A 14401-nucleotide genomic window follows, 5' to 3' on the forward strand; every position below is an offset into this window, starting at 1 on the left:
GGATTTGTGTCCCTTATTATGTGTCCCTTAGTGTTCATTTTTCATCAGATGTCATGTTTTGAAAAAGTCCCCCCCACACACACATTTTTCTTTCAAAATTTTGACAATTTCTTGTATTTATGTATATGTATACATATATAATTATATGTGTATATATACGTGCTGGCACTTCGCAATTAGGGTACAATTTGTTGTAATTTTTAAAGCATTAAAGGCACTAATCCCATGTTTTTTGTTGTAAGAATTGTTAGATGTTTGACAAGCCATTATCTAACAAGATTAGCATGAAAGTAGCTAGTTTTGAAAACTTTAAATGTCCCCGTCTCCCCCTTGAAATTTGTATTTCGCCTGTCCCACTTTATTTTCAGGCCTTATTTTGTATCCTATTTGCTGTCCACATGAAATAGTTCTTGCCACCAAGGAAGCGCTGCACACACAAAAGCAGCTTACGAAATTGAAGAATGAGATGAAAAGAGAACAGACCTTTGGGAGACCTAAAGACACATTACAAAAGACTTTAAGTCTGCTTTAATTGAAAGATATGTTTTATAATAATTAATTTATGAATTTTAACATCAATATCCTTCCTTACTGGGATAGTTTTGTGCATTTTATCTGACTTTTAGTGGCGTGGCAAAGGTCATTTTGACAGTATGAGCCTGGACTAAGTGAAAAGACTTCACTGACCATGCTTGGACAATTTTTTTTAAATATATATATCTTTGACATGTTTTACACAAACTTCATGACATATTCAGCATTATTGTAAAGTACTTTGCAAAATACATGCTTGCTTGTTTGTTGTTTTCAGTATATACAGTGTTGGTTAATACGCAGTTACAGTTCTAGTCTGTAGCTCTTCCTGGAGCACAGCACATTTGTAACCCAAAATAGTTGTTGAGTTGACACTTTGACACTGTGACACCGTCTCTCTAAAGTGAATGTGCTTTCTATCAACTTGTTGACTGGTCTTCCACGTCTAATTTTTGGGGGGGCGCTGGCACATGGTCTTCATGTTTCTCTTTAAAGACCCTGGTGAGAAAATCCAAGCTGGATGATCTTCTCCATTAAGCCCTGTCACGCAGCCTTCTAGACGATTAATAGTTTGGATCTGTAAAAGAATCAACTCAACCCTGCCAAAGCAGGGCACGCAAAGTTATCAGCATTTTATTGTCTTACAAGCAAGCCACATTCTTATAGAAGTAAGTATTTAGTATTTATTTCACAGTAAGTAGCATTACCTTTTGTTTGTGTCCTTTCCTGTTGTGTCCCATCCATAACCCAACTGTGTCAAACAGTATGTTGCTCATGATATTTATAATTTATTCATGTGCCAGACTTTAGTCGTGAGTGGAAAATCTGCACAGCTTTTCTGACACTGCCAAATGCCCTACTGAGAAGATATCGTGTACCTAACCTTCCTTTGCACTAATGATCCTGACATTTGTTTCTTTTACAGGGACACCGGAGGAAGTAACATTTCAAGTTGAAATTTTTCAAAGAAGTGCCACATGAAAAAGGTCAAAGGCAAGTATAATTTTTTTCCTGGTGATGCCTGCCAGAAAGGTCAAGGTTACAATATGACCTATGGGAGTATTGTGTAATTCCATTGGGCTGTGCCATGCTATTCTCCACCACATGTGATGTAAGAGGAAAGCTGTCTGTGGTCACAGAATGTGTTCTATCTGCCTGGAGATTTACAGCAGCACAGGAGTAAACATGAATTCAGAACACAGAGCGACAAAAATAAACAACAGCTGGCAAAGCGATGAGTAATGACCGGTTTCATGGGCACACTGGAGAAGAGGTACTGTCAAAATCTTTTTGTATTCCTCTCGATTCATATAAAATGTGGACTTTTTGAAAGCGTTGTGATTTTCAGGACAGCCATTACATTCAGGATGTAAACAAGTGTGATTGAGTTGTGCAGCTGTGACGAGGTCACAGGTTTTGCATTCGATTTCTGATTTGTAGCATGTAATAGACAACAATGATCTTCTCCACTGAGGTTCACACACAGTCACCATCTCTCACTTTCAGGGCAGTAATCTGTATGCACACAGCCCCATGTTAATCGTCACATCCATCACCATGGCAATGGAGCCAGAATATAAAATCATGCACTACACCGACTGAATCGGAGGACAACAGAAAAGAAGCCAAATGTGATTAAATGTGAAAACCATTGCCAACATATCATTAGCCATTTATTCAGGATGGAAGACGACTTGCAATCACAGCCTTGAGTCAAATGTGCTATGGGCACCACGGTTCAGCTGGCACACATTCAAGAGCAGAAGCATATGGACAAAGACATGGATCAGCACATAGTGTACGTTTGAATTAAAGAATCAGAATTCCCTTTCGACTGTGGGTAAACCAAGTGGGCTACACCTCCCCTTCCGTCATCACACTCCCCTCCCCTCCCCTCTCCATGCCCCCAGCGCTTCACAGTCTCTGGTTCACTCATCTCTGTTTACCTCTCTGCTAATCCCTTACATTGCGTGGTCTCTCTCTCTCCTTCCCTACATTCTCTCGATCGCTGTCTCTCCTCCCCTTTCATGCTCAGAGCCAGAGGGCTGCCACACGACCCACTCTGCCTGCTATATGATCTCGTGGAAAACAGAGCGCCGTGTCTTTGTAGCCACTTGCTACTGCTCGAGCCTTTGTAGATTGCAATCTAGGAGACAAGGAAAGATGCCTTCACGACAACCCTGACTCCTGTCATCTCCAGATGCGCCCCTGTCCCCTTTCCTAGTATCTCGCCCCCTGTCCCTTTACCCCATCCCCTCTCCTCTACTCCTCTCCAAACCTCTCTGCCTGCTATATGATCTCGTGAAAAACAGAGCGCCGTGTCTTTGTAGCCACTTGCTACTGCTCGAGCCTTTGTAGATTGCAATCTAGGAGACAAGGAAAGATGCCTTCACGACAACCCTGACTCCTGTCATCTCCAGATGCGCCCCTGTTCCCTTTCCTAGTATCTCGCCCCCTGTCCCTTTACCCCATCCCCTCTCCTCTACTCCTCTCCAAACCTCCCTCTCTTAATCCCCCCAATCTCCCCTTCACCTCGCACCCTCTTGACAATGTTCTCATGTGTTCGCTGGTTTCAGCCTTTCCTTGCCTTGCTATCCTCTGCCTTGTTAACTTGGGGGTACAACTGCCCATCCAGCTGCTTGTGTCCAGACCATCACACCGTGGACTGCACAAGTCAAGGGCTCACCCGTCTTCCAGACTCCATCCCTTTGGACGTACGGAGACTACTTCTGTCTAACAACTGGATTCCCTGGATCCCTTCTGATTTCCTGGTTCTCTACAGTGATTTGGTCTACCTGGATCTGAGGAATAACTCCCTAACAAAGCTGGAGCCTGGGACTCTGAGCACATCCTCCAGACTGGTATATCTGGACCTGGGGAGCAACAACTTGACTGAGATCCCCTCTGGAACTTTCGGGGAGTCTCGTAGTCTGATCAAGCTACGACTCGGGAACAATCCTTATTTGAATATGGTCAGCAAGGACGCCTTTGCGGGCCTCACCTCCTTACGAGAGCTCGAGCTAGAGAGGAATGCCCTCTCTGGCCTGGACATCGGGGTGTTGAGCCAGTTGCCTTCTTTGCGGGTGATACGCCTAGAAGGGAACCCCTGGGTGTGCAATTGCAACTTTGCCAAACTCTTTCTGTGGCTATTGGAGAATCGTCACAAGCTCCCATCTGGTAAGCTGCTTAAATCTTGCTTTTTTGATCTGCATGAAATAATATCATAATTTTTTTTCTAATATTCTGTGGTGGTTCAACTGTGAAAGATCCAAAGGGTCAATGATACTGAGGGTGAGAACTGTTGATGCTTAAGATCTACTTTCTGACTAGGACGTACATATGGGTGGACTGATTTTGTTTGGGATAGAGATGCTTCACAACCCACTGGTTGCTTACAGCTGAGACTGAACTATTTTGACTCATCACATTAGCATGATGGGCTAGTAATTCAATTGATTGATGTCTTGAATCTCTCAATCGAAAGTAAAATTTCCAATTATTACACTTGTAGTATTACATGCCTCCACTGCATCTTGTATTTAGCTAAATAATGCATGACAATGTTTTCAAACCAAGACAAAGAGGTCGACACACCGTAGGTGATCACTAGAATATGCTAAATATTCTTGTGCATAATTCATGAAACATATGCCACACAACATGTTCCCTAATTTTGTTTCATGTCTTGTCCTCTTTGTTGACGTTAATTTGAGTGGTAACTAAAGGAAGAAATTGAGGGAAATGTACCCTCTTGGATACAGTATCCATTGGTCATTATAGGTCACTTACCACTAGTCCAAGGTTAAGGTCAAGTTGAGCTCCACAGCTATATCAAATATACTGTATATGCATGATCCTCTCTGTCCCTTAGAAGCACAAGTCACTTTTCTCTCCCTGTGTCTGTTTTAGAGACTAATGTAACAATAGGTTGCAAGTTACGAACATATCAATATAAAAAATGTAGTTTGGGTTTTGGTTGCACATTTATATACTGTATACAAACCAAGTTCTGGGAACATGTGTAGTAGTTTTGTTACACAACCAAACCAATATGTATATACAGTAGTCAACATTTGAAGTGGATCAAAACCAAGTTGTCCTAAAACCTAAACCAAAATGCGTTCTTGTATTAGGACAACTTTAATGAGATTTTTGGATGCACTTCAAATGTTGACTACTGTGTATGTGTATATATATATAATATTTTTTTTAAATCTCTTTGTGCAGTACCCAAAGTGACTTAATATAAAAATGACTAAAGATTAAATGGTAAGTTGTTAATGTTGGAAACTTAACCAAATACTATGATTTGAAGTCTAAATTCACATATTTTTAACTAAATTTGAGAACAATTACTTATCATAGTCATCGTCATAGGTGTGAATCTTCCTGATTGGATTAAACTCCATATTAAGAGAAAGATTAGCTTAATCCTCAGAGATTTTGAAGTTTATTTGACTATTTTTGTAGCTTATGATTTGAAGCAAGAGACTGAGACCGTATCTGACTGTATTGCATTTGTAACTTCTAAATCACATCATCATTTAATTAAGAGTCCATTTTCCAGAGTAATAATATTAACTGTACCCATTAATTTAACATGAACAGGATGTTTGTTCCTTTGTCAACAGAGACAAAGAAGGTCAGTTGTATTTGTAAACAAAACCCTTTCACCCATTCACAAATGTTTGCAGCCTGTAGACCTTGCACAGTCTTTTATGAACATCACTTCTGTATAATTAGCAGATTAACAACAAGATATAAATTGAGTTTACTATATAATCTTGAAGATAATTATATAATATGTAATATTTTGGTTTAAAAAAACTCAAATAAAAGAAAATATGCACCTTATTATGGACAAAGTAACACTTCTTTTCTCTCCAGCAGCTATACTATAGCTGTCTTGTATTATTACTGTTTCTTTACTAAGTATATGTTGGTTTTTACCAAGGGGGGACATGACATTTAGGCAAAACTGTAAATGCCATGGATGAATATTTCTTGAGGGTTTGTTTCTGTGTTTCATTGTGTTCAAAAAATGTATAAACAATTTTCTCAAAGTAATCTTTTCTTTGCAACATTTACGTTAATTTAAATGTGATGTTATTACATTCAGTGTTGATGAACAAATACAGAGAAGAACCTGAGAAGTCCAAATTGTTTAGAATGTGTCAAGATGTTTGAGACATTCCCGATATCTAGTATTTATTTACATTTTTACATTTGGCAGACATGGTTACCAAAATTGACATAGTATTCAAGATATGTATTTTATCATTCATTCCCTGGCAAACCTTGGTGTTACATAGCTACATAATGCTATAAATGCTGGTGGTTAGATTGTTTTAATTGTAACTCAAGAAACAAAACTGACACAGTATTTTACAATATTGTATGAAAAACTGTATGAATCCACCATAATGTAGTCTTCAATTTAGATAGTCCAAGGACCACTAGTTTAAACTCCCTTACGGAGTTGTAATTCTGGCACTTGGGTATGGATGAACACGTTACATCCATTATTCAACCCAACATTGAATCTGATACTGATGATAGCACACTTCTGGCACACTTTAAGTTGCCTAGTAAATGGATATTCAGTCTTTCAAGGGCAAGAACCAAGATTTCCACCAAATACGGTGTTGAGTACATAAGCAAATCATGTGAAGTGGTGTACATATGTGACACACACAACTCTTTAAAGGGGTCATATGATGCGATTTCAAGTTTTCCTTTCTCTTTGGAGTGTTACAAGCTGATTGTGCATAGATAAGATCCCTGAAGTTGCAAAGACTAAAGTCTCAAAACCAAAGAGATATTCTTTATCAAAGTTAAGACTCTGCCACGCCCCCCTAAAACGGCTCGTTCTAACACGCCCCCACATATCTACCTCACTATGTGGAAATATTAGCATAATGCCGCCCAAATGTCACTGGGTCAGCTGGCCAATCAGAGCAAACTGCGCTTGTCGGGAGGGACTTTGTAGAAAACAAAGCCTTTGAGAGAGGCGGGGCATAGAGGACCTACAATAATGTAAAGTATTTGAAAAATAATGTGTTTTTTGAACATTAAAGCATGTCAACATATTCTGTTACACCAAATACACAAAATAATGATCTTTAAAAAAGCATCATATGACCCCTTTAAACAACCCTCAAAGGTCAACAGACAAGAGCCCGAGGTTACCACGTCACAATATATCACCGTTATGCCAACAACCCATGTATTTACCACAAGATAATGCATGCACTCTGTAATTGTAGCAAAAAAAATGGATTTGGATTTATTCAAGGATTTTGAGCACATTAATCAAATGTATTGAATGAAATCAGGGTAATCTGAAAAGAGAGACCTAATGGGATTCATATCTTCAGCTGTATTACACTACAAAGGCACAGCTTTGATTAATTTCACTGATGCAAACATAAGAACATGGCAGTGTCTTCCTCATGCTACACATATGTGGTGACAGCAGGCTAGACAACACTAGTCGGCTGACTGAGCTTGTGGCTGCTGTGAGAATTTTCTAAATGGGTAAAAGCATGTGCGTGCGTGTTGGTGATTTTTGCTCCGGGGGATCGCCAGTGTAAAACACTGAAGCTCTGGCATGATTAAACATTAGATGAGCTCTTGGAGCTGGGCAAACGGCCACGTGACAGACCCAACAAAGGAGGCTGAGGTCAATGAATCCCCTGCATGTGGAAAACCCCTTCTGGATGGAGTGACTCATGCCCACTTACTGCCTCACACGTTTGATGATGATGTCAACTGACTTTGGCCAATAACATGAACAAACATGGTGGCATTGTGTTATGACATGGAGGGTTATATATTGATGAGAATACAGTTTCTTATTATTTTCACTCAAAAATACACAAAATCACAAGGGGTTTTGAGCGTGAATGCAATTAGAGGAGAGATGGGGCTCTGGAGCTCTGCCGCTCTGTTGTGTCTGTCTGTCAGCGTGGCTGTATTATTTAGGCGATGTTCTGCTTCAAATCTGTCATCTGGTGTCCGCTGATCACACGGCTGAAAGGAGATTAAACCTCCCTCTGTGAAAATCTAAATACACACCAACCAGGAGAATTTCACAAACATTTCCCATAAAGAGAGGAAAAAAAGAAAAACTAAATTGGAAAGCATCCCATCTCACATCTTATCTTGCCGTTATGTAACAGGAGTTTTACATAAGTCAGAGCTCGGTGTTACTGCTAGATACAACATTTCCAAGTAATAATACCACTATGCTGTATACTGATTATAATATCTTTATTTCTGTAACATTTTATTTAGTAATAATTTATATATATATATATATATACGCACACACACACAGTATATACAGTGGGTACGGAAAGTATTCAGACCCCCTTAAATTTTTCACTCTTTGTTATATTGCAGCCATTTGCTAAAATCATTTAAGTTCACTTTTTTTCCTCATTAATGTACACACAGCACCCCATATTGACAGAAAAACACAGAATTGTTGACATTTTTGCAGATTTATTAAAAAAGAAAAACTGAAATATCACATGGTCCTAAGTATTCATTATTAAATTTGTCTCTGAACAAGAAAACTGGTTGCACTGTCTTAGACCATATTGTAATTAGTTGAAGCGGTCATGCTTTCTGCAGGTGCAGCCAGTGACATGCTGTATCATTCCTCCTTTTACTTTGACCCGGAAAGCCCTGGAAGCCCTCAAAGTGCAAAAGAAACAATAGAGCAAATGTAGTGCCTTTATATAATCTCATTTTGCTTCCACTGCACATAGAAGTAGAGTTTTTTTAGGTTGATGCTGGAGGAGGTTTTTGTCTCGATGAAAGCTTCTTGTATATGCTGTGGTTTGGAGATATCCATGACTTGGCAACAGTGATGTTTTACTAAGGGTCATTAATTTAACAGACGACAGATGAAAACAAGCGACACCGAAGTATAGATTCCACAAACATCCCCTCAGATAGAGATGAGAGAGGACGGAAAGCACACAATGCTTATTTATGCTCATTTTCTAGGCGAAAAGTTGAATGAGACAGAGGAAAGACTTTGATCTTTAAGATCTTCTTGTTGCTATGGTTACATGTCTGTGGGCCAGTTGTGTTGAATTCAGACACCACTACTGAGGATGGCTTTGGAATATTTGACTAATCAAGTCTCCTCCTGTCCCTTGCCATTTCTCGGTGACTTTTAACCAACTTTCCTCTCCTTAAAATTGACTTGATTTATAGCATGTTCAAATGTTGTGAAAGTAACATTCCTGCTTCTTTCCTTACCGTTTACTCCTTTCCTTAGTATGATTTGGATGGCCATTAGCTAGAAAATAATTAAGAACATTAAATATTCATGCACAGCATCATAACTACTGAGTTTGAAAAACATTGTAACGTTGTGAAACACTAAAACTTCAGTTTTAAAGGTAAGTAAATGGTGAGGGTCAAAGTTTACAACAGCATGTGAGTTGAACATGAAGGCATGTGTCTGGTAGGAAGTTATGTGTCAAGGCCTGTTTACTTGGACAGGGGCCAAGATTGTTTTACATTCAGGGCAAATGAAACTGATCCTTCAACTGTCCACTCATTATCCAGTGGTGGACTATGACCTGAGAATGAAACCAAGATCCCTGAAAACAAGAGCAGCATGACCCTGCATCAGGATCCTCTTCACTGTTTCTGACACCGATGCTGGTTAGTTTACAGTGGTTAGTGTGATTACAGTATGAAAAGCCTGTCAATAGTGGTTAAAAAGGAAGAAACAGTGGGTATAAAAAATAATCACCCCCTTTAAAATAATCACATTTTGTTGCTTTTCAGCCTAATATGAAGACGAACACAGTTTTCGTTTTATCCAGCTGTATTTACTCAGTGCAACTTATAACATCCAAGCGAAAGATATAACACTAACATGTCAGAAAAAAAAAAGAATCACAGAGTTGGAAAAATGATCCCCCCCCCCCCCCCTCTAAAAATTACTTGTAAAGTTGTAGCTAATCACCTTCTCAATGACACACAAAGCCATTTAACTTTCAACTGTGATCAACTGTGGTCATTTTGATCAGCTCAGCGTGAAAAGAGCTTTCCTGGAGCATTTCAGTCCTTGTTAGTGCAACTGAAGCAAACAATCAGCTATGGGTGGCAAGGCACTGTCAAAAGATCTCCGGATAAAGTTGTGGACAGGCACAAATCAGGTGACGGATATAAAAAACAATTCAAAGGCTTTATCAATGCCTAGAAGCACAGTGAAGTCTATAATTAAGAAGTGGAAGGTTTTCCCTGGATCAGGACATCGCTCCAAACTGGATGAAAGACCCAGGACAGTGAGTCCTAAAGAGTCCTACAGCAACTCTGAAGCAGTTGCAGGAATTTATGACAAAGAGTGGACATTGTGTGCATGTGACAACAATATTACAAATTCTCCACAAATGTGGCTTGTATGGGAGGGTTGCAAGAAAAAAGCCGCTCCTCAAGAAAGGCCACATGCAGTTATGACTGAGCTTTGCCAAAACGCACCTTGAAAATTCTGAGGCAGATGAGACTAAAATTGAATTATTTGGCCTCAAACACCAAACGATATGTCTGGCAGAAATCCAATACAGCTCACCATCCAAATAACAGCATTCCTCCAGTAAAGCATGGAGGTGGTCATATCCTGTTATGGGGGTGTTTCTCTGCAGCAGAGACTGGAGCACTTGTCAGGATAAAAGGAAAAATGAATGGGGCAAAATACCATCAAATTCTTGAGGAAAATCTGCTGCTCTTTGCCAGTAAGTTATCAATGGGAAGAAGGTTTACCTTCCAACATGACAATGACTCAAAGCACACAGCAGAACTGAGCACACAGTGGATGAAGGAGAAAAAGGTGAATGTCCTCGCATGGCCTAGTCAGAGCTCAGACTTAAACCCCATTGAAAATCTGTGGAATGGCTTGAGGACTGCAGTCTACAAACACTCACTATCAAATTTAACTGAACTTGGAACAGTTATGCAAGAAAGAGTGGACAAATATTGCAAAGTCTAGATGTGCAAAGTTAGTAGAGACAGAGACATATCCCAACAGACAAAGGCTGTAATTAAAGCAAAAGGTGCTTCAACAAAATACTGACACAAGGGGGTGATACTTTTTTCAAATCAGTGATTCTGTTTTTTTATTGAATTTTTTTCGGACATGTTGGGGTTATATCTTTCACTTGGATGTTTTAAGATGCATTGAGTAAATACAGCTGGATAAAACAAAAACTCTGTGCGTCTTCATTTCAGGCTGCAAAGCAACAAAATGTGATTATTTTAAAGGGGGTGATTATTTTCTATACCCACTGTATTTCACAGATTTACATATTACATTTGACAACAATGGAGCAAGGAGCTATAAAACATAAGACAAAACTCAACAAAGAAGAGTGGGCAAATATTGCAAAGTCTAGATGTGTAAAGTTAGTAGAGACATTTCCCAACAGACTAAAGACTGTAATTAAAGCAAAAGGTGGTTCAACAAAATACTGACACAAAGAGGTGATCCTTTTTCCAACTCAGTGATTCCGTTTTTTTATTTTTTTCTGACACTTGGATGTTATAAGTTGCACTGAGTACAGCTGGATAAAACAAAAACTGTGTTTTTCTTCATTTCAGGCTGCAGAGCAACAAAATGTGACTGTTTTAAAGGGGGTGATTCTTTTTTTTTATGCCCACTGTACATTGTGTTCATTTTAGAGGTTTCAAAATGCATTGCTAAGAATGGTGAAGAATGTTTTTTTCTCTTTTTCTCAAGATAAAATATATATATTTGCTGCTTTATAATGGTTTGGAGCAGTGGCTGAAAAAAAGACAATTAGCGATATAAGCATGCATTTAGGATACCAAATTAAAACTGTTTAAATGAACCAGCCAACGAGGACAGGTTGTGTCCTGAATCCTCACTGTTGACTCTATGCAGTTCATGGCAATATTTCAGTGGTTGATTTTAAGGATAATTGTACTTACTTCACATTAAGCAGATATATTTCCAGATATACAAATATATATAATAAATGTAAATTAATATATTTCAAAATCACTAAAATAGATTTTAACATTTATTTACATAAATATATTTTTGATAAATTGTAGTTGCTTATATTTCTTTTTTTATTTCTTTTCATTTTTTTTACATATTTTATTAATATATAAATACATTTTTTAAAAATCATTTTGCATTTACCCAAAATATATTATGAAATTAGAAATATATTTTCTTGCCTCTTGACGTACAGTTTGTATTATATTTTTAGCAAATGAACGTTTAAACAAATTATATTTTCAATCTAAAAAATATATTCCTTAAACTGCAGTTTACAGCATATTTAGCATATATCTTAAATATATTTTGAAATGTACTTTTTGACTTATGGGTTTTGAAAAAACTACCATTTGATGTCCAATGTAAAATCCTGGTTTTGAAGCAAAACTAGCTGAGAACCACTGGTTTGGAATCAGGTAAAGGTAAATTACAGACAGCTGTATTCAGGTTAAGTTATACAGTATTCTGGAGAACATTACCTTCAAAAGAGATATTTACGCTTACAGACATTCAGTATGTGATATCAAGAATCTCTATAATGCATGATCCTGTTAAGTAAAATATAGAGTGACAGAACATATAATCTCAGTTGTGAACTCCATGAGGGAGAGGAGAAAAAAGAGATATAGACTGAAAGAGAGGGGAAGAGCACTGCCCCCACTCCGCTGTCCAGATGTGGAGTTTTAAAGGGCTATGAGCTGAACAGATGGCCTTCTACTCTATTGTAGGCAGGCTGGGATTATGTGGTTGCACACGACCAGCCAGGGGGTGCAGAGCTCCACATGTGCTGGGATTTTTGTTATTTTATGTGCTCAGCAGAAGAATGGTGTATTTCATCTCAAGATATGTGGCAAACAATCCTCATGTCTCCTTGCCCCTGAAATGCATGGGGAGGGGGGAGGATGGGACAGCAACCCCTACGGCCTCTGAAAGTCCTGGTATAGCTGGGGGATTACACTGGATATAGGGTCTGCATGGATTACACCGCTTAGTGCAGATCTAATGAATTCATGGGATCGCTGTAGTGAAGTTTAGTAATTAGAGATGCATGAACACGCTGATGTTTGACATTAGAGATAAATGAGATCAATGTAATGATTATTAAATATAATAACCCTGCACAGTGCATTTAATAATACATTTGAATAATTAATTGTGCGTGAGTAGGCAGTATGGCTGAGAGGTAAATAAAGAATAATAATTTGAGTGCAATAAAAAGTTCTCTTTTCTCGTTCGATTAAATCATGAATAATATTATAAATATATTTTTATTAATATTAATACATTATAAAGAATTTTTAAAACGTAGTGGCTACTGTTTTTAATGGCTTTGGTTGTGATATGGACCAGTTTTGAAGTCTTGAGTTAAACTGTATATTGTCTGAATTTCCTGCTAGTTGGAAATTATTCTTATGACAAAGTAAAAAAAATATTAATATTATATAAATTGGTGTTCTATTTATATAGCAAACAAATATTATACTACATAGTAACCGGTTATATTTAAATATTAGTCGTCGTTTACAAAGTATTCTTACCTTGTAAGAAGTTGAATAGCACTGCCGCCACTTTACGCGCAACTCTGCCGCCCCCGCATGTAGGAAACGGGAACTGCACCTATTGAAAAAAATGTGACTACGCACAATAGAGCTCTATAGGTCTGTACAATAATAGGTTACTGTATCTATTTACTCAAGACCTTATATTTGCACCATTACTGAAAAATAGCCCAACAGTAATGACTGCATTATCAGATCGACCTCCAAACGCTAGAAGTCACATGACGACCATTTACTCCAATGACGTAGGTAGAAAGCGCTTTGTTTTGGCACGTGACCGGAAGCGTCGCAGGTTCCAGGAAGCGTTTCATGAATTCAGTTTGACATGTTGGAAGTTGAGAGATGAGCGCAGAGGACCTATGACAAATTGTGCCTACAGGTCAGGCCGTATTTCGTAAGAGCCTCGGACCAATGCAGAACTAAACTACGGACTGTGACCGGTCACTCTGTCCAGTTGTTTGCCATGTTTTAAAGTTGGCAGGCAGTTGTCGGGCAATGCTAAAGGACGAGCGCACATGCTAGCGCGGCCCCAGTGCCACTGCCTGTGAGTCACAGAGAGCTGTGCTGTTTTGTTCGTCTCAAACTGTAGTTTGTTTTCGTGTGTGGTTGTCAGTCGCGGTGTGTTATGTAAGGGTCTTTGAAAAGAAAGGAGGTATTTTACTTTCTTTTCAGGCAGCAAGGACAGTTTCACTTCAGAGAGGACTTTGCTTGGCTCGGACAGTGGAGAGCTGCACTCTATTTGGACTGATATGATCATAGACTGCGGTTGACCGAGGAACAGACGGTCTCAGAACAATGGTAGGTTCACTACATAGTTCATTTAAAATGAATATTCTGTCATTATTCAACTCACCATCATGAGTTGCAAAATGAAAGCCTCACTTTCACTTTTAATTGTATGGGAAAAGATGCAGTTCAAATGACTGAGGCTGTCAACCCCTAAGGTTCTGTTGTACAAACTGTAGAATTATCTAGCAAATACTCAGAAAAATCATTTATGGCAAATAATTGTTTAGGACTGTGGTTCTCAACCAGGGAGCCAGGGTCCACTAGGGGGTCTTACGAAATGTCCGGGCCTCAAGATGATTTCAAATTAGACATAACAAGCATTAAACTCCTGATACTATTCACTTAGGGGTCAGAGTTGTTATTTCTTATATTATCTTCAATTTATACAGTGTTTAAGTAAAAAAAAAAAAAAAAAAAACGTGTATGTATATATATATATATATATATATATATATATATATATATATAT

The 14401-nt window shown here is 38.4% G+C and overlaps 2 protein-coding genes across 3 annotated transcripts in view; both read left to right on the top strand.

Annotated features, from left to right (window-relative positions):
• Positions 1 to 2850: 2850 nt before the first annotated feature.
• Positions 2851 to 3846, top strand: LOC107593413 (leucine-rich repeat-containing protein 38-like). The gene is made up of 2 exons (XM_016283136.1): positions 2851 to 3711; positions 3809 to 3846. Exons 1-2 carry the CDS (start codon positions 3084 to 3086, stop codon positions 3844 to 3846), a joined length of 666 nt encoding a protein of 221 aa, XP_016138622.1. The 5' UTR covers positions 2851 to 3083.
• A 9601-nt stretch (positions 3847 to 13447) lies between these two features.
• The window catches only part of LOC107593374 (vacuolar protein sorting-associated protein 13D), a 53718-nt gene continuing 52764 nt past the window's right edge, over positions 13448 to 14401 (top strand). Inside the window, exons 1-2 of one of the 2 annotated variants that reach the window (XM_016283073.1) lie at positions 13448 to 13687; positions 13816 to 13941. The gene's annotated coding sequence lies outside the window, so the exon portion shown is untranslated. Of the gene's footprint in view, positions 13942 to 14401 lie in introns of both variants that reach the window. The other variant, XM_016283074.1, reaches the window with a different exon arrangement.

The sequence above is a fragment of the Sinocyclocheilus grahami genome, unplaced genomic scaffold, assembly GCF_001515645.1.
Source record: "Sinocyclocheilus grahami isolate Dianchi unplaced genomic scaffold, SAMN03320097.WGS_v1.1 scaffold170.1, whole genome shotgun sequence".
In the NCBI taxonomy this organism is placed as follows: domain Eukaryota; kingdom Metazoa; phylum Chordata; class Actinopteri; order Cypriniformes; family Cyprinidae; genus Sinocyclocheilus; species Sinocyclocheilus grahami.

Bases quoted from the DNA above. Each gene is read 5' to 3' on its own strand.
- LOC107593413 (XM_016283136.1), top strand. From the start codon at position 3,084: ATGTTCTCATGTGTTCGCTGGTTTCAGCCTTTCCTTGCCTTGCTATCC. The intron at 3,712-3,808 runs GTAAGCTGCTTA...AAAGATCCAAAG, and splicing joins TCGTCACAAGCTCCCATCTG to GGTCAATGATACTGAGGGTG.